The sequence below is a fragment of the Papio anubis genome, chromosome 2 (assembly GCF_008728515.1).
Source record: "Papio anubis isolate 15944 chromosome 2, Panubis1.0, whole genome shotgun sequence".
NCBI classification, from domain to species: Eukaryota; Metazoa; Chordata; class Mammalia; order Primates; family Cercopithecidae; genus Papio; species Papio anubis.
In genome coordinates, this window is record NC_044977.1 from 193,348,969 (window position 1) to 193,372,400 (window position 23,432).

The 23,432-nt window shown below is 41.2% G+C and overlaps 1 protein-coding gene across 4 annotated transcripts in view; it reads left to right on the top strand.

The window, feature by feature from the left end:
- Positions 1 to 23,015, top strand: part of FYTTD1 (forty-two-three domain containing 1) — a 32,113-nt gene extending 9,098 nt beyond the window's left edge. For 3 of the 4 annotated variants that reach the window (XM_031663964.1, XM_031663967.1, XM_031663966.1), the window contains exons 3-9: positions 7,413 to 7,561; positions 8,990 to 9,102; positions 11,830 to 11,926; positions 12,338 to 12,399; positions 14,593 to 14,667; positions 16,054 to 16,180; positions 20,549 to 23,015. In XM_031663964.1, the coding sequence (XP_031519824.1) occupies positions 7,413 to 7,561; positions 8,990 to 9,102; positions 11,830 to 11,926; positions 12,338 to 12,399; positions 14,593 to 14,667; positions 16,054 to 16,180; positions 20,549 to 20,647 (722 nt within the window). In that variant the 3' untranslated portion in view covers positions 20,648 to 23,015. The remainder of the gene's footprint in view (positions 1 to 7,412; positions 7,562 to 8,989; positions 9,103 to 11,829; positions 11,927 to 12,337; positions 12,400 to 14,592; positions 14,668 to 16,053; positions 16,181 to 20,548) is intronic. The other variant, XM_031663965.1, reaches the window with a different exon arrangement.
- Positions 23,016 to 23,432: the final 417 nt, after the last annotated feature.

Sequence of the window (23,432 nt, forward strand, 5' to 3'; positions counted from 1 at the left end):
TATAAACGTTATTGAACATACTATGTATTTTTTGTATTATTTGTTTGTTTTTATATTCTTTGTTTTTAAAATAACTGTTGAGAGTTCATAGAAGCCAGAAATATATTCATTAATTAATGTTTATCAAATATTTAACATTAATATATTTCAGTGTTAAATACTTGATAGATACTCTAACCTGATTGAGTCCTAGGGTTATATAAAGATATGGTCTTCTACTTCAAGGAATTAATTTCCAGTGTTAGAGATAAGATGGAAAAGGTAGTACGGGAGAAATGTCATAAGAGAAATTCAAATAGTATTATAGGACTTTAGAGATTTTGTACTAAGAAGATCAGGAGTGATTTCATGAATAAGGTGAAATGTGAGCTGGTCCATGAAGGATCAGAAAAGCTTTTCTTTTATGGATGTTGTGATCTGAGCCTTGAAATAAATGATATCTAGGGGCATCTTAGGATTTCATAAGATTGAGCTTGTCCTTGTATGTTTATTGCTTACATGTGACAGGGGCTAAAATAGAACAGCAGCCACTGTTACTGAATGTACAGAGATAGAAGATTGTCTTAAATTCTGATTGGCTAGGAAAAAGTTCAGATTTCCACTTTGTAATGTCAATGAAGATGTTAGCTTGAGGTAAGAGAAATAATTAGGACAGAGATCTCTTTGCAGATCCGCAGTATGATTTCTGATGGTGGAACAAGTCAGTGAATGAAATCTTTCTAACTTCATGTGTGAATAATAATTTAGGCACTCAGTAAATACTTGGAGAAACTACCCAGGTGTTCTTCAGTGGAGGAATGTATAGAGTGTTCTTCAGTGGAGGAATGTATAGGGTGTTCTTCAGTGGAGGAATGTATCGAGTTGTTCTTCAGTGGAGGAATATATAGAGTTGTTCTTCAGTGGTAGAGTGTATAGAGGTGTTCTTCAGTGGTAGAGTGTATAGAGGTGTTCTTCAGTGGAGTAATGTATAGAGTGTTCTTCAGTGGAGTAATGTATAGGGTGTTCTTCAGTGGAGGAATGTATAGAGTTGTTCTTCAGTGGAGGAATGTATAGAGTGTTCTTCAGTGGAGGAATGTATAGAGTGTTCTTCAGTGGAGGAATGTATCGAGTTGTTCTTCAGTGGTAGAGTGTATAGAGTTGTTCTTCAGTGGAGGAATGTATAGAGTGTTCTTCCGTGGTAGAATGTATAGAGTTGTTCTCAAAATGTCATCAGGGACCCTTGGGGATCCCTAAGACATGGGGGATCCACAAGATCAAAACTAATTTAATATTAATACTAAGGCATTAATTGTATTTTCACTCTTGCTCTCTCAGGAATGTACAGTAGGCTTTTCTGGAGTCTACACGATATCTGATAATTAAAGTAGATAGAATGCAAAAGCAGGATCTTAGTTCAGTGGGCTGTAACAAAGTACCGTAGACTAGGTAGCTTATAAGCAACAGAAGTTTATATTGCACAGTTTTGGAGATTAGCAGTTCAAGGTCAGGATGTCAGCAAGGTCAGATTCTGGTGAGGGTTGTTTTCCAGGTTGCGGACTTTGGACTTCTTGTGGTATCCTTGTGTGGCAGAAAGAAGGCTGGAGAGCTCTCCAGGGTCACTTTTGTAAGGACACTAATCCCGTTCACGATGGCTCCATCCTCATGATTTACCTCCCAAAGCCCTCACCTGTTAATACCATCATATTAAGTGTTAGTACTTCAACATGTGAATTTTGGAGAACTACAAACATTCAGTCCTTAACAAGCAGTTGTGAGAATCTAGTGAGAATCTTCTATTAAGGCAAACACCAAGGAGATCCAAAAACAACAACACTCTTCTTACTAAATATTTTTGTTTGTTTCAGAAAATAAAAATAACTAGGCCAGGCGCAGTGGCTCAGCCTGTAATCCCAGCGCTTTGGGAGGCCGAGACGGGCAGATCACAAGGTCAGGAGTTCAAGAGCAGCCTGGCCAATATGGTGAAACCCCGTCTCTACTAAAAATATAAAAATTAGCTGGACATGGTGGTGGGCACCTGTCGTCCCAGCTACTCGGGAGGCTGAGGCAGGAGAATAACTTGAACCTGGGAGGCGGAGGTTGTAGTGAGCCGAGATCACACCACTGCACTCCAGCCTGGTTGAGTGACAGAGCGAGACTCTGTCTCAAAAATAAAAAAGGCCAGGCGCGGTGGCTCATGCCTGTAATCCCAGCACTTTGGGAGGCCGAGGCAGGTGGATCATGAGATCAGGAGATCGAGACCGTCCTGGCTAACACGGTGAAACCCTGTCTCTACTAAAAATACAAAAAACTAGCCGGGTGTGGTGGTGGGCGCCTGTAGTCCCAGCTACTCGGGAGGCTGAGGCAGGAGAAAGGCGTGAACCCGGGAGATGGAGCTTGCAGTGAGCTGAGATCCGGCCACTGCGCTCCATCCTGAGAGACAGAACAAGACTCTGTCTCCAAACACACACACACAGAAAAACAAACAACTAATGGATACCAGGCTTAATACCTCAGTGATGGAATAATCTGTACAGCAAACCCCTGTGATACATGTTTACATATGTAACAAACCTGCACATCCTGCACATGTACCGCAACCTTAAAATAAAAGTTAAAATTTGTTATTTTTCGGCCGGGCGCGGTGGCTCAAGCCTGTAATCCCAGCACTTTGGGAGGCCGAGGCGGGTGGATCACGAGGTCAGGAGATCGAGACTATCCTGGCTAACACGGTGAAACCCCGTCTCTACTAAAAATACAAAAAATTAGCCGGGCGTGGTAGCGGGCGCCTGTAGTCCTAGCTACTTGGGAGGCTGAGGCGGGAGAATGGCGTGAACCCAGGGGGCGGAGCTTGCAGTGAGCCGAGATCGCGCCACTGCACTCCAGCCTGGGAGACACAGCGAGACTCCGTCTCAAAAAAAAAAAAAAAAAAAAATTTGTTATTTTTCATTTAAAAAGAGATGTGTACCCTATGTGTAATGAGTTTATTATTATTAAGTGAAATGGTTTTTAACTATCTTATTAATAGTTTTTATTATGGCCAGGTGTGGTGGCTCACCCCTGTAATCCCAGCACTTTGGGAGCCCGAGGTGGGTGGATCACCTGAAGTCAGGAGTTTGAGAGCAGCCTGACCAACATGGTGAAACCTCATCTCTACTAAAAATACAACAGTTAGCCGGGTGTGGGGGCACATACCTGTAATCCCAGCTCCTCAGGAGGCTGAGGCAGGAGAATTGCTTGAACTGGGGAGGCAGAGGTTGCAGTGAGCTGAGATCATGCCATTGCACTCTAGCCTGGGTGACAGAGTGAGACTGTTGTCTAAAAAAAAAAAAAGGTTTTATTTTAATTGCAGTAAATAAAACCCACAGAAACAAAAACTTTGGAGTCCTCAATTTTTAAGCATATGAAGAGGTTCGTGCTTGTAATCCCAGCACTTTGGGAGGCCAAAGTAGGAGGATTGCTTAAGCCAAGGACTTCAGGACCAGCGTGGGCAACATAGGGAGACCCCGTCTCTACAAAAAAAAAAAAAAGAAAGAGTGTAAAGAGGTACCGAGACTGAAAAGTTTGAGAATGCTGTTCTTATTAGAAGTAGAAGAGATGGAAATATTTGTATGTTGCTTTGGAAAGGAGCCAATAATATGATTACATATACCCTAGGATGTGACAGTTCCCAGAAAATCCCTCAAATCTTTATTTAGATGGTAAGGCTCCTGAAATTATTGAGGCATATGATGTATGTGGAAAGAAACTCATGAATAGATTAGTCTTGGGATTTAAAAGAAAGATGAAAATGTCTTTCTCTAGTTTTAGTTGTTATCAACCGTAGTTGCACCTGTGGAGCTTTATGAAATAGATGCTCTGGCTGTACTTTATTTCTACTGAACCGGAACCTGTAGAGGTAGGGAACTTTTTTTAAGCTTCATGGATGATTCTGATACCTAACTAGTATTAAACTACTGCTCTGGTGGAGCTGAAAATGCAGAAAGGTCTTCATAAAGGGTGGTAGTTGTAGTACATTGAGAATGTGGGTACTCTGGAATGCTGCAGAGAGGCTAAATGAATGAAAACTAAGAAAAGACTGTTGCATTGGATGATGTCTTTAGTACCCCTTCATAGTGCTTTTTAGAATATAAGACAGTCACAGAGCATAAGAGGGGAGGGGAGATGATTGGGGCAGTATGTATAGATCTTTCTTGCTTTATGTAATGTGACAATGAAAGGGTGAAAAATACAATCATTGCTAAAACATACAGCTAATGAAGTTTGTTCAAAGGTAGAAAGGTGGGAGAACGAATCACATAGGCCTGATTAGAAAGTAGAGGAGGAGGTCAGGCGCCATGGCTCATGCCAGTAATCCCAGAACTTTGGGAAACCGAGGTGGGTGGATCACGAGGTCAGGAGTTCAAGACCAGCCTGGCCAACATAGTGAAATCCTATCTCTACTAAAAATACAAAAATTAGCCGGGTGTGGTGGTGGCACCTGTAGTCCCAGCTACTTGGGATGCTGAGGCAGGAGAATCTCTTGAACCTGGGAGGCGGAGCTTGCAGTGAGCTGAGATCCGGCCACTGCACTCCAGCCTGGATGACAAAGCGAGACTCTATCTCAAAAAAAACAAACCAAAAAAGGCAACACCATGGATAAGAGAAAAAAAAGACAGTAGAAAGATTGATAAGTATGGGAACAATGTACTGTACTATCAATAGAAATAGCACCAAGGGATAGAGATCTATTCCATACTTGTTTATTTTATTTTTATTTATTTTTTGTTTTTTGAGATGGAGTCTGGCTCCATCGCCCAGGCTGGAGTGTGGTAGTGCGATCTTGGCTCACTGCAACCTCTGCCTCCCAGGTTCAAGCGATTCTCATGCCTCAGCCTCCTGAGTAGCTGGGATTACAGGCGCCCACCACCACGCCTGGCAGCTAATTTTTGTATTTCTAGTAGAGACGAGGTTTCACCATGTTGGCCAGGCTAATCTCGAACTTCTGACCTCAAATGATCCACCAGCCTCATCCTCACTAAGTGTTGGAATTACAGGCGTGAGCTGCGGTACCCAACCTTATTTCATACTTAAGATCTTGTTTTAATCCATTTGATTGCTATTTATGAGAGACTGTTGTCAGTCTTTCTCATCTAGTCCTAAAATTTCGGTATAATAATGGGTTCCTCCTCCTTTTAATCTTTTCTTTTTGCCCTACAAACTCACTCGTTCTTTTGGAATATTTTCCAGTTTCTTCCTTTCTCAAGAAAGATCTTTAGCATCAGTCTTATCAGATTATCATAGGAATTATAGTGCTCAGCTCAGATTTTCATACGAATTATAGCGCTCAGCTCAGATTTTCATACAAATTACAGCGCTCAGCTCAGATTATCATACGAATTACAGCGCTCAGCTCAGCTTACCGTACGAATTAGGGTACTCAGCACAGTGCCTAGGACAGTGAAGGGTAGCTGTCATGTTATTTAACACAAATAGCAAGTCATTCTATACTGGAATTAGTTTTAATGTACAGTTTTTCCCAATATGGTTTAATCTCCATCTGGTTGCAATTTCACACGTAGGGAAGCAATAAATTGATTTAAAAACTAAAAACTTTAAGCCAGCTGTGGTGGCTCAACGCCTGTAACTCCAGCACTTTGGGAAGTCAAGGCAGGCAGATCACCTGAGGTCAAGAGTTTGAGACCAGCCTGACCAACATGGTGAAACCCCGTCTCTACTAAAAATACAAAAATATAACTGGGTGTGGTGGTGTGTGCCTGTAATCCCAGCTACTAGGGAGGCTGAGGCAGGAGAATTGTTTGAACCTGGGAGGTGGAGGTTGCAGTGAGCTGAGATCACGCCATTGCACTCCAGCCTGGGGGACAGAGTGAAACTCCGTCTCAAAGAAAAAAAAAAGAGTTTGCTTTACTGTTTAACTAACATTTCACCTTCTAGAAACTCACATCTTCAGAAAATAATCGTGGATGTGTTTAAAAATATATCTATGGTTCCATTGTGATATTATTTATGAGTAGAACTAACTGAAATGATTACTCTAAAGTTGGTTGGATCAAGTATGGCATATTAAAAAGTAATTCAATAAAAGGATATCAAAAACATGGGATAATATTTTCACAATATAGGGGTGTGTGTGTGTGAGACAGGGTGTGTGTGTGTGTGTGTGTGTGTGTGTGTGTGTGAGACAGGATCTCGCTCTGTCACCCTAGGCTGGAGTACAGTGTGATCTCAGCTCACTGTAACCTCTGCTTCCCAAACTCAAGTGATCCTCCTGCCTCAGCCTCCCTATTACCTGGGACTACAGGTGCGTGCCACCACGCCCAGCTAATTTTGTGTATTTTTAGTAGAAACGGGTTTCACAGTGTTAGCCAGGATGGTCTTGATCTCCCGACTTCGTGATTCACCCTCCTCGGCCTCCCAGAGTGCTGGGATTACAGGCGTGAGTCACCACACCCGGCCCCTATTTTTTTTTTAACTAGAAAAAAGTATTTACTTATTTATTTATATATTTATTTATTTTTTTAATCTATTTATTTTTTGGAGACAGGGTCTCACTCTGTTGTAGCCTAGAGCTCCTGGACTCAAGCAATCCTCTCACCCCAGCCTCCTGAGTAGCTGGGACTATAGGCGTGTGCTACCATGCCCAACTAATTTTTAGAGGTGAGGCCTCACTATGTTGCCCAGGCTGGTCTTAAACTCCTGAGCTCAAGGGATCCTTTTGCCTCGGCCTCCCAAGTGCTGGGATTACAGGCATGAGCCACTGTGCCCAGCCTAGAAAAGTATTCAAATAGGTAAGATATATAATGGAAAACCAAAGTTGGTAATGTCACATGCCACAGATTAAAATATGTCTATTGGCACTGGCGACTTAGCAAAAGTGATTTGAATGGAGTAGGGCTGAAAGTGAAGCCAGATGGCAATGTGCTGTCATAAGTAAATTGGAAATGAGATAGTGATTCCACTCTACATCAGCGTTGTTCAATAAAGATTGAGCACATATGAATATATTTTATTTCGCCGAGTATCTCTAAAATATTTCACTGATGATTTTATATAAATCATATAGTGAAATATTTTACCTTGAAATACCTCGATTCAGACTAGTACTTAACTTCAAGTACTCAGTAGTAACCACAGATGGTTAGTATCGACCCTAGTGCACAGGTAAAGACTCTGGACTGTCTGTTGAGAAACTAATGACGAAAGAGTATGGCCACATGTGCGAATCCTCTAGTTATTTACAGTCCGGTATAGTCACAGAACACTTCCCAATGCAACAGATTGCTTTTTAAAATGACATATCTTATGTAATTTAAAATACATAAATCATAACATAATAAATGTTCATAACTTCCCCCTTCCTTGGAAAATAGAATATCCTGTGACCCTCCCAGCTGAATTGTTAAATTGACATTTTCTTCTCTTTTTGCTTCCTCTAGGTTTTGGTAAGACTAGTCTGAATCGTAGAGGAAGAGTCATGCCTGGAAAGAGACGTCCTAATGGAGTTATCACTGGCCTTGCAGCTAGGAAAACAACTGGAATTCGAAAAGGAATTAGTCCTATGAATCGTCCACCTCTAAGTGACAAGGTAGGATGATGGCTTAATCCTGGATTAGATGTCCTTTTCCTTTATTTGTACTAACATTTCTGTGAATAAGCTTAACAGAAAATTTTATTTGTTTTTATATAGTACTTTGGGACTGATATATCAAATTTAATATCTGAATAAAAATCACTGCCATTCATAAAGAATACCTAAATTTCCACATTCTCAAATATAAGTAAGTTTTTTGTTTGTTTGTTTTTTGTTTTTTATATGTAGATAGAGCCTTGCTCTGTTACCCAACTGGAGTGCAGTGACGTGATCTTGGCTCAGCCTTCTGAGTAGCTGGGATTACAAGTGTGTGCCACCACGCCTGGCTAATTTTTGTATTTTTAGTAGAGATGGGGTTTCACCATGTTGGCCAGGCTAGTCTTGGAACTCCTGACCTCAAGTGATCTACCCGCCTCTGCCTCCCAAAATGCTGGTATTACAGGCGTGAGCCACCATGCGTGGCCGAAAATTGAGGTTTTTTTTGCGGGGGGAGATAGAGTCTCACTCTGTCACCCAGGCTGGAGTGCAGTGGTGCAATCTCGGCTCACTGCAACCTCCGCCTCCTGGGTTCAGGAAATTCTCCTGCCTCAGCCTCCTGAGTAGCTGGGACTACATGTGTGTGCCACCATGACTGGCTAATTTTTGTATTTTTAGTAGAGACGGGGTTTCACCACGTTGGCCAGGCTGGTCTCAAACTCCTGACCTCGTGATCCACCTGCCTCAGCCTCCCAAAGTGCGGGGATTAAAGGCGTGAGCCGCCGTGCCTGACCAAATTAAGACTTTTTAATGTGAGTCAGTCAGTGGATATTTATGAAGTACTTCTCATATACTTAACAGAGGAATCCAGATAAAGTATAAGATAAGGTTCATATTTGTCAAGAACTTTCGAGAAGTCTTTATGGACAATATGGATATCTGAATTAGGCTTTAATGGTGGATTTAATTTACATATGTGGAGGAAGAAAAAGAGGGTGTTTCATGTGCTTTTGTTTTTTATGGTACTTTTTGCCTCTGACCATGTCTATTCCAGCTTCTTTGCTGTCATGACTTCCCCGCTTTTTCTTGTTTTCGGCATTTGTTTTGGAACTTGGCTTTTTAAAATCTATTAGTATCAAAAATCATGTTTATATAAATTATTCCCTAATTTATATCTCTGGCCCTCTGATTCTTCTCTTGAGTTGCGGAGCCACAATTCCCCATCACCTGTGGGTCCCCTGAGTACCTCACATATTTTAAATATAATGTGGGGTTTTCATCTTTCCAATCGCTTAGGCTGTAAATTTTCAAGCTGTTTCTCCATCTCCCTTATCTACACATTCAAGCTGTTGTCAATCCCTGTTCATTCTGCATCAGAAATGTTTATTGTAGTAGGGTATATAGAAAAATGCAATTTGATTAACATAGTTTCTTGCCTTCTGATAGAATATAGAACAATATTTTCCAGTGTTAAAAAGGAAGGCAAACCTTCTGAGACAAAATGAAGGGCAGAGGAAACCAGTGGCAGTTCTCAAGAGACCTAACCAGCTAAACAGAAAGTAAGTACTCAAATATGATGATGTGTTATTTTGCATTAAAAAACACTTCTAGCATTAAGTGGTGTGAAGAATAGATTTGCAGTGATTTTTTTAGTTACCTGGTCATTTTCAAGACAGATGTTTGGGATGTCTATCTGAACATCCACATGGATGTATCCAGTAATAGCTCGTTTATTAGATGAATTCTTACTGATGAATTTAACCAATATAAGCTTTTTAAAAAGCATCACTCTGCTTCTTTACCTCTTTGACACATGGAATAAAATTGCAAAAGCTGATCACTTTAGTAGAACTCTCTCTCTTTTTTTTTTTTTCCTGTTTTTTGAGACAGGGTCTTCTCGCTCTATTGCTGAGGCTGGAGTGCAGTGGCGCCATCACTGCTCACTGCTCACTGGAGCCTCAACCCCCACCCGGGCTCAAGTGATCCTCCCACATCAGCCTCCTGAGTAGATGGGACCACAGATACATGCCACCATGCCCTGCTAGTTTTTTTTTCTTGGTAGAGACAGGATCTCATCCTGTTGCCTAGGCTGGTCTCAATTCCTGGCCTCAAGTGATCCTGCCACCTCAGCCTCCTAAAGTGCTGGGATTACAGGCATGTGCCACTGTGCCCAGCCCTGGTAGAACTCTTAACATCTCAGTGGGAATTATTCAAAATTGGGAATTCTGAAAGCTCAATTTGTTACTCAGTCTGGATGGCCCTTACTGGAACACTGAATCACAATGTGTGTTATTTGTGGAAAAATCAAACTAGAAAGGAAGAATTCTTGATGAACACTTGTTAAACTGAAATTATTTTTATACTAAGTTGAATAAGAAAAACCAAAAATTATGGCCTGTGAGCTGGGCACAGTGGCATGTGCTTGTGGTCCCAGCTACTTAAGAGGCTGAGGCAGAAGGATCACATGAGCCCAGGATTCAGGGCTAACCTGGGCAACATAGTGAGACCCCCATCTCTGAAAAAAAAGAAAAATTATGATCTGTTGTTACGGCATTCTGTTCTCTGTAAGGACAAAGTAGATGAAGTTAATGAGGTGTGAAGTTTCCTTATTCAGTTTCAAGTACTATTTATTTATCTTTCGTGGAAGATTATTCAGCAAACAAAACCTGGAATGGAGTTTTTTAAAAATGCAGTGGCTGGGCACAGTGGCTCATGCTTGTATTCACAGCACTTTGGGAGGCCATGGCGTGTAGATCACCTGAGGCCAGGAGTTTGAGACCAGCCTGGCCAACATGGTGAAACCCCATCTCTACTAAAAATATAAAAATTAGCTGGACATGGTGGTGCATGCCTGTAGTTCCAGCTATTTGGGAGGCTGAGGCAGGAGAATTGCTTAAACCTGAGAGGCGGAGATTGCGGTGAGTCAAGATCGTGCCACTGCACTCCAGCCTGGGTAACAGTGAGACTGTCTCAAACAAAATAAAAAATAAAAAACAAAACAAAAAATGTAATGGCTGGAATTGCAGTTTTAACCATCATCTTTTGGGAATCACTTGATAATAAGGTACCTTCTCAAATAAGAACCCATCATTTACATGAGACTTAAATGTTAATTGGGTTAGCTAGGGAAATTTTGAACTTGAATCTCTGAAAGATTGGAGGTAAGACTAAGGAATCTGTTGAACACTTGTTTGTATAGTGTTTCATATTTATCAATATATCAGTTGAAGACATGGAATATTAGAGGATTGAATATTGCATAAATATGAAATTTTAATTTTTCATACTTCACCAACTTCCTATAGAAAACAAGAAATTAGGTGCAGCAAACCACCATGGCGCATATATACCTACGTAAGAAACCTGCATGTTCAGCACATGTGTCTCGGAACTTAAAGTAAAATTAAAAAAAGATAAAAGAATTGGTGAAAGTCAAACGTAATTAACAGCATTGTTCTGTGCATGAAAGAACAAGAAACAGAAGAGTATAAGTTTTTCTGTGGTTTATTTATTTTTTGAGATGAAGTCTATCGCTGTGCTGGAGTGCAGTGGCGTGATCTCGGCCCACTGCAGCCTCTGCTTCCCTGATTCAAGCAATTCTCATGCTTCAGCCTCCTGAGTAGTTGGGACTACAAGCGCGTGCCACCAAGGCTGGCTAGTTTTTGTGTTTTTAGTAGAGACAGGATTTCACCATGTTGCCCAGGCTGGTCTCAAACTCCTGACCTCAAGTGATCCACTCACCTCAGCCTCCCAAAATGCTGGGATTACAGGTGTGAGCCATAATGCCTGGCCTTTATGGTTTATGTTAATACATAACAGTTTCTGAGTGAGGAAGGAAGAGAAAGCTGGAGGAGGAGATGTTATTTTTCAAACCTTTGTCTTTATTTTTGGTCTTCAGTTTATTTTAGGTCTTCAGTTTGGCCTATGTGTAGTTTTTCTTTGTACTAATCCTGTAAATTGTGAAGTTACGTTTTCACCAAATATAGGAAATAGCACTAAAAATGTGATTATTATTGTCTTCAGAAGATATATGAAATGTTAGAGGATTGAATATTTGGACGATAAAGTGGTTCGAAATTAACAGGTGGTTATGTGCTGTGCTTCGGAGGGAGGTATTTGTTAATCAAATCTCAATAGCTTCATGTTAATAAGGAAATAATTCAGAGTTGTTTGTTACTTGCACCTCATGTTTTCAGCCTATGAATTTAACTATTTTTGCTTATTTTTCCTCAAGACGTTTAAAAGTAGTTAAATGGCTTAGCATGGCATATGTGTTTTTGTTGCAGAAATAACATTCCAGCTAATTTTACCAGGAGTGGAAATAAATTAAATCATCAGAAAGATACTCGTCAGGCAACTTTTCTTTTCAGAAGAGGCCTGAAGGTATTTAAAAACTGTGGCAGTGTTTTTTTGTTTTGTTTTGTTTTGTTTTTTTTAACCCAAAGAGGATCCTGAGCAGCCACCTTCAGTAAGCCTCAGTCACAGGCAGCATTGGGTTCAGGATATGAGGAACATGGCAGTAGATTAGTTCTTTCTGTTGTACGTTTTTTATTTCCTGTCCTTACCCTCAATAGCAATGTCTTACAATAATTTAACATGTTATTTGGGAATAAACCTGTATTTGCCACTTGTTCTGATACAGGAATTCCGACAGGGAAGTGTTGCCAGAATAGCACAGGCCTCTCTGCATTCATGCACATGCCCCACTGGGTTATAAGGTTCTAGAGCAGGATCGCTCTTTGGATTCAATCCTCTGCTTTCTGTGGGACCTACTGCTTTTTTTTTTCTCTTCAGGTTCAGGCCCAGTTGAATACAGAACAACTACTAGACGATGTAGTAGCAAAGAGAACTCGTCAGTAAGTTTCCATTTGTTTTTCAAGATGTTATTTCAAAACTCCCAGAATACTGACTACCCAAATTATCATGTGCCTCAGTCCAGAAGAAATTAATTGAAACCCAAAATAAAATAGAGCCTGAAAGCCGGGCATAGTGGCGCTACACACCTGTAGTCCCAGCTAGTTGGGGAGACTGAAGCAAGAGAATTGCTCGAGCCCAAGAGTTCAAGGCTGTGAAGTGCCATGATCTCACCTGTGCATCGCCACTGCACACCGGCCTGAGCAGCATAGCTCGGGCTATGGAGACTGTCTCCAAAAAAAATTTTAAAAATTGAACCTAAAATAAATAAATCCTGTTTTGTCCTTTGTTAATTTTCGCCAAAAATCCTTTTGAGTTTTCACATGTCGATATTGTAACAGTTTTAGTGCCAAGTAGATTACTTGTTTTTTATTATTTTTATTTTTTATTGGCTATTCCATTTTAATGAAACAGCTTTTTTTTTCTTTCTTTCTTTTTTGGCTATAACTGCTTTCATACAAATGAACCTATTTAGGGAACGAATAGAATAAAATTCAGTACAACTTTTAGAAAATTTGTACAACTTTAAAAACAATAGTTTTCCTTTTCACAGTCTTTTTTTCTTAACCCTATAAAAGAAATTTTGAAAATCTATTTTATCCTGTTATAATCACACCTCCTGAGTGTGAGTTGTAACATACTAATTCCATCAGTGTGATTAGGTTTTGAGATTAACTGTTTAAAATTACGGCTACTTTTTGGAAAACAAAATATATACAGTTGGCCTTCTGTGTCTCAGGGGAATTGGTTCCAGGACCATTGAAGAGATTAAAATCCTCAGATCCTCAAGTCCCTTACAATGGGCCCTCCATATCCATGGATTGTTTTCAGTCCGTGGTTGAAATTGATTGAATACATGATGTAGAACCTGTGGATACAGAGAGCTGGCTGTAAAACATGGTCATGGTCCAGATATGATGCAAACTATGGGGCATGATTTTTAGCAATTGGAGTGTTAGGAAACTGTGAAACAGATACTGGTAGTATTCTTTAGCACAGGGGTCATGGCATTAGAAACCATGGGGAAGGAAAGAATAATCGTAGCCTTTTTGCTTCTGCAGTGAACAATATTTACATGATCATGATCATATATAAATGTTACTTGTTTTGAACTTTGAGAATCAACCTGTCAAAGCACAACATAGTTAATTTGAGAACAGAATGTAATGTAAGTGTCCGATTTTGACTCGTGGATATAAAGGAAGAGCTGACAGAAAGTGAGAGGCACAAACAAAGGGGCAGAGGTGGAAGGAAGGAATAGAGGCACTGAGGTCCTTTCCCACAGAGCTGGGGGCGGGGTCAAGCGATTCTGCTGAAGGAAACAGAGATTTAAGTATTTTAAGTTACAAAGGCAGGGAAGTAGTGACATAGCCATCAAAATGTTTCAAGGTAGGTAAGGAAACTGGAGGATAGTTTGATGAACTAAATCTATTCATCATAGCAAGTTTTTTTTTGAGATGGAGTCTCGCTCTGTTGCCCAGAATGCACAATGGCGCAATCTCGGTTCACTGCAACCTCCCCCTCCTGGGTTCAAGCAGTTCTGTGCCTCAGCCTCCCGAGTAGCTGGGATTACAGGTGCCCGCCACCATGCCCAGCTTAATTTTGTATTTTTTTTTTTAAGTAGAGATGGGGTTTCACTGTCTTGGCCAGGCTGGTCTTGGACTTCTGACCTCATGATGCACCTGCCTTGGCCTCCCAAAGTGCTGGGATTACAGGTGTAAGCCACTGCGCCCAGCTGCAGCAAGGTTTTATACTACATAAGCATCTTGTTTAGTGAATTGGAAGTAACCAGCAAGCAGTAAAAACAAAGGTTAAAAGTGCTGCCTGTGGAGAGTAGGAATGGAAAGCAGGAGAATAGTGGGGTGAGGGACTGTTGCTTTTTATTAGAAGTTCTTTTGTACTATTTGATCTTTTAAAATTTGTATATATTTATCACACTGAAAAATGTTTAATAAATTCAGATGCCCAGTTCTGCACCCAAGGTGTTGATTCATTATGTCATGGTGGGGTTTAGGTATTTATTTCTTGCAAGCTAAGAAAAAGTAATGGCTGCTTTTAAAATGTTTATTTTTATTTTGAATATACATAGGGTTTATCAACTTACATTTAGTGAATTTTATTTTTTTTGATACTAGATGGCGGACTTCCACCACAAATGGAGGGATTTTGACTGTATCTATTGACAATCCTGGAGCAGTTCAATGCCCAGTGTAAGTTGTTTCTTTCTTTTTGCAAAAATTATAACCTCTCATTACACAAGATCATAAGAAAGTATTGGACTTCTGCCCAGAGAGTGATGTCCAAGTGAGGCTAAACCAAGCAGCAGCAATGCCTGTGATACAATATGGAAACAGTATCATGTCAAGTTAAAAGGAAGAGTTTTCTGGATTCCTGATTCTGCAGCCCTAAATGACCACGTTGAACAGTGTTTTTTAATATTTTAAAAATTATGTGCATGTATATCATATGTACCCTTTTTTGGGGGCAAAGTCTGGCTCTGTTACCCAGGCTGGAGTATAGTGCCATGATCATGGCTTATTGCAGCCTTGACCTCCCAAGCTCAAGCAATCCTCCTGCCTCAGCCTCCCCAGTCCTGAGTAGCTGGGACTGCAGGTGCCACCACCATGAGTCCTGAGTAGCTGGGGCTGCAGGTGCCACCACCACACCTGGCTTTTTTGTTTGTTTGTGCCCAGACTGGTCTTGAACTCCTAGACTCAAGCAGTCCTCTCACCTTGGCCTCCCGAAGTGCTGAGGTTACAGGCGAGAGCCCTGCACCTGACCCAATATGTGTATTTTTATGTACAATAATAAATGAGATGACAGTATACATGCTACTTCTTCCCCCAATGCCTGTAATATTTTTGATGTCTTTATTTTTCAGACCATACAGACCTACCTTCTCTCTAAATTTATTGCTTTATAAACGTTGTCGATTTATGGAGCTTATGTTCTATTCAAGCATCTCTTTGATTTTTTTAAGAGATAAGGTCTACTCTGATGCCCAGGCTGGAGTGCAGTGGTGCCATCATATCTCACTGCTGCCTCGAATTCCTGGGCTTCAATAATTCTCCTGCCTCAGCCTCGAGTAGCTGGGAACATAGGCATGCACCACCACACCCAGCTAATTTTATTTTATTTATTTTATATATTTTTTTGTACAGGTGGGGTCTTGCTATGTTCCTTAGGCTGATCTCTAACCCCTGGCCTCAAGCAATCCTCCTGCCTTGGCCTCCCAAAATACCAGGATTATAGGCCTGAGCCACAGTGCATAGCCATCCAGCCATCTTAATGATTGAAATGAAAAGAGTGTAGGATGGGTGCCTAGGACTTTAGAGGTTGCTTTATTTTAATGGAAGATCAAGAGTTAGGAATCACCAAACATTCCAACTTGTTGAAAAGTTTGTAGTTCTATTTAAAGAGGTATTCTCTGAACAATGATATATTTTAGTCTAGAGTAGCCAATGACACCTTTTTTTTGAAAACACAAAATGGCCCTAATACATTTGAACATGTGTACAGGATGTCTTAAGTACCAAATTAATTTATTTTTCTTTTCATTGTTAAGCTGCTCTGATACTTTAATATTTTTCTAATAGAACTCAGAAACCACGATTAACTCGCACTGCTGCACCTTCATTTTTAACAAAGCGGGAGCAAAGTGACGCCCGGAAAGTTCCTAAAGGTGTTCCCCTACAGTTTGACATAAACAGCGTCGGAAAACAGGTAAAAAACATTTTCTGTATTTTCTTGGGTCATCTGCTGAGAATATTTTAATTAACAAAACATTTATTATAATTGTAAATTATAAACAAGGTATCCTAACTGCCCCCTGAAACATAGGGAACCACTAACCCACTTCTGTCTGCCAGTTTGCCTATTCTGACATTTCATATAAATCAGATCATACAGTATATATTTGTGACTGAATTGTTTCACTTAGCATAATGTTTTCAAGGTTCATCTATATTGTGTCCGTATTTAATTTTGTTTTCCTGCTGAACAGTGTTCATCATATGTATATACCACATCTTATTTATTCCTTCGTTACTGGATGGGTATTTGGGTGTTTTCACTCCTCGGACACTATGAATAATCCTGCTCTGAGCATTTGCGCAGAAGTTTTTGTGTGAGCCTCTGTTTTCATTTCTCCCTGGTAAATACCTAGGAGTAGAATTGCTAGGTTTATAGTAACTCTTTGTTTGTTTGTTTGTTTGTTTGTTTTTTGAGACGGAGTCCCGCTCTGTCGCCCAGGCTGGAGTGCAGTGGCCAGATCTCAGCTCACTGCAAGCTCCACCTCCCGGGTTCACGGTATTCTCCTGCCTCAGCCTCCCGAGTAGCTGGGTCCACAGGCGCCCGCCTCCGCGCCCGGCTAGATTTTTTTTTTGTATTTTTAGTAGAGACGGGGTTTCACCATGTTAGCCAGGATGGTCTCGATCTCCTGACCTTGTGATCCGCCCGTCTCGGCCTCCCAAAGTGCTGGGATTACAGGCTTGAGCCACCGCGCCCGGCCGGTTTATAGTAACTCTTTATCTAATCTTTTGAGGAACTGCTGGACTGTTTTCCCTAGAAGAGTCTGTGCTACAACTTTATATTCCCGCCAGCATCTATGAGGGTTCTGAATTTCTCTATATCCTCACCAATACTCACTGTTACCTGCTGTTTGACTATAGCCATCTAGCAAGATTACAGGATACAAGGTTAATAACAAAATTGTCAAAACCGACCAGGCGCGGTGGCTCACGCCTCTGTTCCCAGCACTTTGGGAGGCCGAGGTGGGCAGATCACCTGAAGTCAGGAGTTCGAGACCAGCCTGGCCAACATGGTGAAATCCTGTCTCTATTAAAAATACAAAAATTAGCCTGGTGTGGTGGCAGGTGCCTGTCATCCCAGCTACTAGGGAGGCTGAGGCAGGAGAATTGCTTGAACCCAGGGGGCAGAGATGGCAGTGAGCTGAGATCGTGCCACTCACTCCAGCCTGGGCAGCAGAGCAATACTCATCTCCAAAAAAAAAAAAGTCAAAAACCACATTGACAATTTTGTATTAACCATGTTAACCTTGTATCCTGTAATCTTGCTAAATTCACTTACTTTTGTATTGACTTTGTAGATTCCTTAGGCCTTTTTTTTTTTTTTTTTTGAAACAGGGTCTCGCTCTGCCACCAAGACTGGAATGCAGTGGCATAATCATAGCTCACTGTAGCCTTGACTTCCCAGGCTCAAACGATTCTTCCTCCCACCTCAGCCTCCTGGGTAGCTGGGGATACAGGCACACACCACCACACCTGGGGATGCAGGCACACACCACCACACCTGGGGATGCAGGCACACACCACCACACTTGCTGATACAGGCACACACCACCACACTTGGGGATACAGGCACACACCACCACACCTGAGGATACAGGCACACACCACCACACCTGGGGGTACAGGGACACACACCACGCCTGGGGATGCAGGCACATACCACCATACCTGGGGATGCAGGCACACACCACCACACCCTGGGGATATAGGCGACACACCACCACACCTGGGGATACAGGCGCACACACCACCACACCTGGGGATACAGGCACACACACCACCACACCTGGGATACAGGGACACAACACTACACCTGGGGAGGGCACACACCACCACACATGGGGATACAGGCACACACCACCACGCCTGGGGGTACAGGGACACACACCACGCCTGGGGATGCAGGCACACACCACCACACCTGGGGATATAGGCGCACACACCACCACACCTGGGGATACAGGCGCACACACCACCACACCTGGGGATACAGGCACACACACCACCACACCTGGGGATACAGGGACACAACACTACACCTGGGGAGGGCACACACCACCACACATGGGGATACAGGGACACACCACGCCTGGGGATGCAGGCACACACCACCACGCCTGGGGGATACAGGCGCACACACCACCACACCTGGGGATACAGGGACACACACCATGCCTGGGGATACAGGCACACACCACCACACATGGGGATACAGGGACACACACCACGCCTGGGGATACAGGCACACACCACGCCTGGGGATGCAGGCACACACCACCACGCCTGGGGATGCAGGCACACACCACCACCTGGGGATGCAGGCACACACCACCACACTTGGGATGCAGGCACACACCACCACGCTTGGGATACAGGCACACCACCACCTGGGGATACATGTAAGCACACACCACCACTTGGGGATACAGGCATCATTGACTCACCACGCCTGGGGATGGTGGCACACACCACCACGCCTAGATGCAGGCACACACCACACCTGGGGATGCAGGCGCACCCCACCACGCCTGGGGATGCAGGCACACACCACCACGCCTGGGGGTACAGGCACACACCACCACACCTGGGGATACAGGCACACACCACCACGCCTTGGGATACAGGCACACACACACCACGCCTGGGGATGCAGGCACACACACCACACTTGGCTAATTTTTATATTTTTTGTGGAGACAGGATTTCAGATAGGGTTTCACTACATTTCCCATGCTGGTCTTGAACGCCTAAGCTCAAGCCATCTGCCTGCCTTCTGTGGCTGCCCAGCTTAGGATCTTCTGTGTAAACAATCGTTTCATTCTCCTAATTCGTTTCCAATCTTTAAACCTTTTCTTGCTTTGTTACAGTGGCTAGGACCTCCAGTCCAATGTTGAGTAGAAGTGGTTAAGATGTATACTTGTATGCGTGCCTTGTTCCAAAGCCTGATGAGAAGGCAATAAATATGTCACCATTTAGTATGATATTAGCCGTGTATATATATATATATTTTTTTTTTTTTCTTCTTTTTTGAGATGGAGTCTTGCTCTGTCGCCCAGGCTGGAGTGCAGTGGCGCGATCTTGGCTGACTGCAACCTCTGCCTCCTGGGTTCAAGCAATTATCCTGCCTCAGCCTCCCGAGTAGCTGAGATTACAGGCATGCGCCACCACACCCGGCTAAGTTTTTTGTATTTTTAGTAGAGACAGGGTTTCACCATACTGGCCTGGCTGGCCTCGAATTCCTGACCTTTTGATCTGCCTGCCTCAGGCTCCCAAAGTGTTGGGATTACGGGAATGAGCCACCATGCCTGGCCCAGTTTCTTTTTTTCTTTTCTTTTCTTTTTTTTTTTTTAATAGATTCTTTTTGTCAGATTGAGGAAACTTCTTTCTATTCCCGATTGCTGAGAATTTTTATCATGAATAGGTATTCGATTTTGTCAGATGGTTTTTTGGTATTCCTTGAAATAATGTGAAATTGAAGATACGAAGGATGGATAGAAATTTCACCAAATTGGCCTGGTGCGCTGGCTCACATCTGTAATCCCAGCACTTTGGGAGGCCAACATGGGTGGATCACTTGGGGTCAGGAGTTTGAGACCAGCCTGGTCAACATGGAAAATCCGCGTCTGTACTAAAAATAAAACATATTAGCTGGGTGTGGTGGCACGTGCCTGTAATCCCAGCTACTTGGGAGGCTGAGGTGGGAGAATTGCTTGAACCCAGGAGGTGGAGGTTGCAATGAACTGAGATTGCACCACTACACTCCAGCCTGGGTGACAGACAGACTGTCTCAATAAAAAAATAAGAAAAAAAAAATTTGACCAAATTTGTTTTGCTTATTTTTATTTTGTTACTATTATTTTTTTTTTCCAGAAATGGTATAGTTTATAGATGCTGTTGTTAATAAAAAAAAAAAGATTTTCCTTTGAATTTGAATTTCTGTGTTGAACTCACCGTAATCCAAGAAAATTTGCTATAAAATATTTACAGGTCTGAAGAGTTATTTTATCAGTGACATCATGAGTTGGTGGCAGTGTTTACAGAGCCTGAAAATAATTCAGATAGGGGCTTTGGGTGTATGACTTCTAGGCATTATAGCATATGTGTGTTTTCTGTAGTATATAATGTAGGCTTTATATGAGGTCATACACATAATAGTAAAATGTTAGTTGTCGTTACTTTTAATTAATCATAAGATCACATTATTGTTCCAAAGCAAATGTGGCTTTCAGTAAAATTGTTAATTGTTGCTTTGCTGTTGTTTTTGTTTTTTTCTTTTCTCTAGACAGGGATGACGTTGAATGAGCGGTTTGGGATCCTGAAGGAACAAAGAGCCACTCTCACATACAACAAAGGGGGAAGCCGCTTTGTAACCGTGGGATAGGTCCCATGTCAAAGGAACTTTTGAGAGATGACTCTGAAAAGTTGAATTGCTTGAAGAGTTCATCACAGAAATTCAAGAAACTTTACTTCAAAATATTCACAAGGCTAAATAACTCTTATTTTTATTTTTGAAGTTTTTTTTTTTTTTAACGTATAAAATAATGCCCTGAAAGAATAATAGGGATTATACCTATCTGTTCTTGAAGATTTCATGGTTGGCTCAGACAGAACAATCATCTGTTTGACTTCTTTGGTTCCTCATGCAGCAGAAGGAAGACAGAAAGATCGAAATTGATTATTTTTATGATAGTGGTATTCAGGATCTCATCACCTTTGCCCATATTTTAGACTTTGTCATGGTAAATCTTGGTCTTCAGAAACATGAGTAGGTCCCTTTGTTGCTGTCACTTACCCTTTAATAGTGTTGATGTAGTCAGTACAGTTGCCTTTTCTTCATTAGAGATACAAAAAAAATGCACTAGAATTCCGGTTCTGGGTTTTAAGATTTATGGGAAGATCTAGAACTTGGTTCATTTTTCAGACAGTGTAATCCCCTGGAATTGCACAGCTTTAGTGCTGAACTTTTAACAAGAAATGGGACTCTAGGTACTAGTCTCCGTTTAAAATGTTGGTGTTAAAGACTATAAATGCATATTTACAAGGTTATCTGATAGGGCCTTGGAGGAGAAGATCCAATTTTTAAAAATGACAGTTTGTGTTTAATAAACGAAGGCATGAGAGGAAGTAAGTAGCAAGTTGAAGGACAGGTAGTTGAGATGAAAAACTTCAAAACCCAGGTTATAGGTGTACTGTTTGGATTTAGCCTAGTCTTGAGTCTAGTGTCCACAAAGTATTCAAATGATATTTAGAAGAATTATAACTATTACATTGAATTGAGTCCCTTGGATATTTTGATAGTAAAATTAATAGCCATAAAGTCCTAGACTTCTTATTTGAAGTTAACATTTCTTATTTGAAAACTTGAAATTTATGAGCTTTGAAGATTGCAAAATTAAATAATTTATAGCTCCAAAAACAAAAATATACTTGTATATGTCACAGAAAAAATGCAAAATTTATAATAGAGTTACATTAACCTTGTTGTTTACCTTTCACTGATTTCTTATATGGTATAAATTAAAGTTCAGGCATTTATGGGGAGCAAATGCCCTCCCCCACCACCCCACCACCTGCCACCTCTGAGGGAGTGGGAGAAGTGAGTCTGTGCCAAGATAGTACTGAGTCCTCAGATGTTGTATACTGTAAATTACGGTATAATGCCAAATGCAGCAAAATCTTCCAGCTATACGTTACAAGTTTGGTCATTTTGAGGCTTGACGTTTTAGTTTGCCATTATGTTAAAAACATCTAAATAGGTGTTAGTTTCTCAGGAGTAGATTGTTAGTGTTGACTTTTCCTGTAAAACAAACATCGTTCTTGGCCTGCCTTGCATTGTATACTAGACTTCATTGTTGCCTCTCATGCTTCTTGAGTTACTTAATGATTTATGCTAGCCATGGAAAGCTATCAGTAACAGTTTTCACGCTTATACCAAAGAATTAAATCTGATTCTTAATATCTGATATTTTGCTGGTACTTGTACTGATAAGTGATTATTGGAAGTCAGTCACAGAATTTGAAAATAAATTCTAGTCTCTCCTTAGCTATTTGATGCTTTTCATATAGGCCAAGAACTCATTGCAAAACATTTTTGCAAGTATGAATGCCTGTATTTGGTCTAGGAACAGTACATTTTAGTCTGATTTAGAATTACTGGTAGCTTATTTTAAAGCAAGGAAAAGCAGCTGAGCTCGAGTTTGCTGTCTTTAGAACGGTTTGTGAAAATATGGTATAAAGGTGTTTTCATTTTCCTGTTCTTACCTATTGTATAGAGCTATTAATGCCATTTTTTGGGAAAACCTTAAAAATTGCCCCAAATACTGACATTGAGTGCATCAAATAACAAATTGTCTTTGGTATATTAAATTTTTATTCTTCATGCATCTGTAATTTAATTTTAAGTATAATGTTTTGCCTTTGGTACAACTAAATTAAAACTCTTGGTGGTCACATGTATATAAACAAAACAATATGCTTTGTTGAAGGAAAATTTTCTTTATTGGAATGTGGTTGTAATCCTTGTTCAGTTCTTAAGTTTTGGTTTTTTTAAAAAACAGGATGCAACTTAAAATTTTCTTTGCATCAAGGTATATGCAAAACATTGATGCAGTGCATCACAAAACGGAAGTTTGTATTTAATGAGGAGGTGCTTTACACTGTACTTTTTGGTGTTTTTTGGAAAAGTTACATTTAGATCTATTCTGAAGCTGTTCATTTTTAACAAATAAAATGTTACAGGTTTCACATGATTTATTCTTAGCTCTAAAGATTGAGTTGTGGTTTTTAGATTGTTCTATGTTATGAAGAACTTTGTAGTGGTTATTTGTAGTTTTTAGAGTGTGAAACGTTATCTACTAGCAAAATTGGTAACTCACTCTAGTCTCTCCTATTAGCATCCGTCTCTCTCTTGATGATTTCATTTGTAGCTCCAACAAATGAATCTAAAAAATAGAATCCAGGCTGGGTAGGGTGGCTCATGCCTGTAATCCCAGAACTTTGGGAGGCCAAGGCAGGTAGATCACGAAGTCAGGAGCAAGACCAGCTGGCCAACACAGTGAAACCCTATCTTTACTAAAAATACAAACATCAGCCAGGTGTGGTGGCATGTGCCTGTGGTACCAGCTACTTAGGAGGCTGAGGCGGGAGAGTTGCTTGAACCCAGGAAG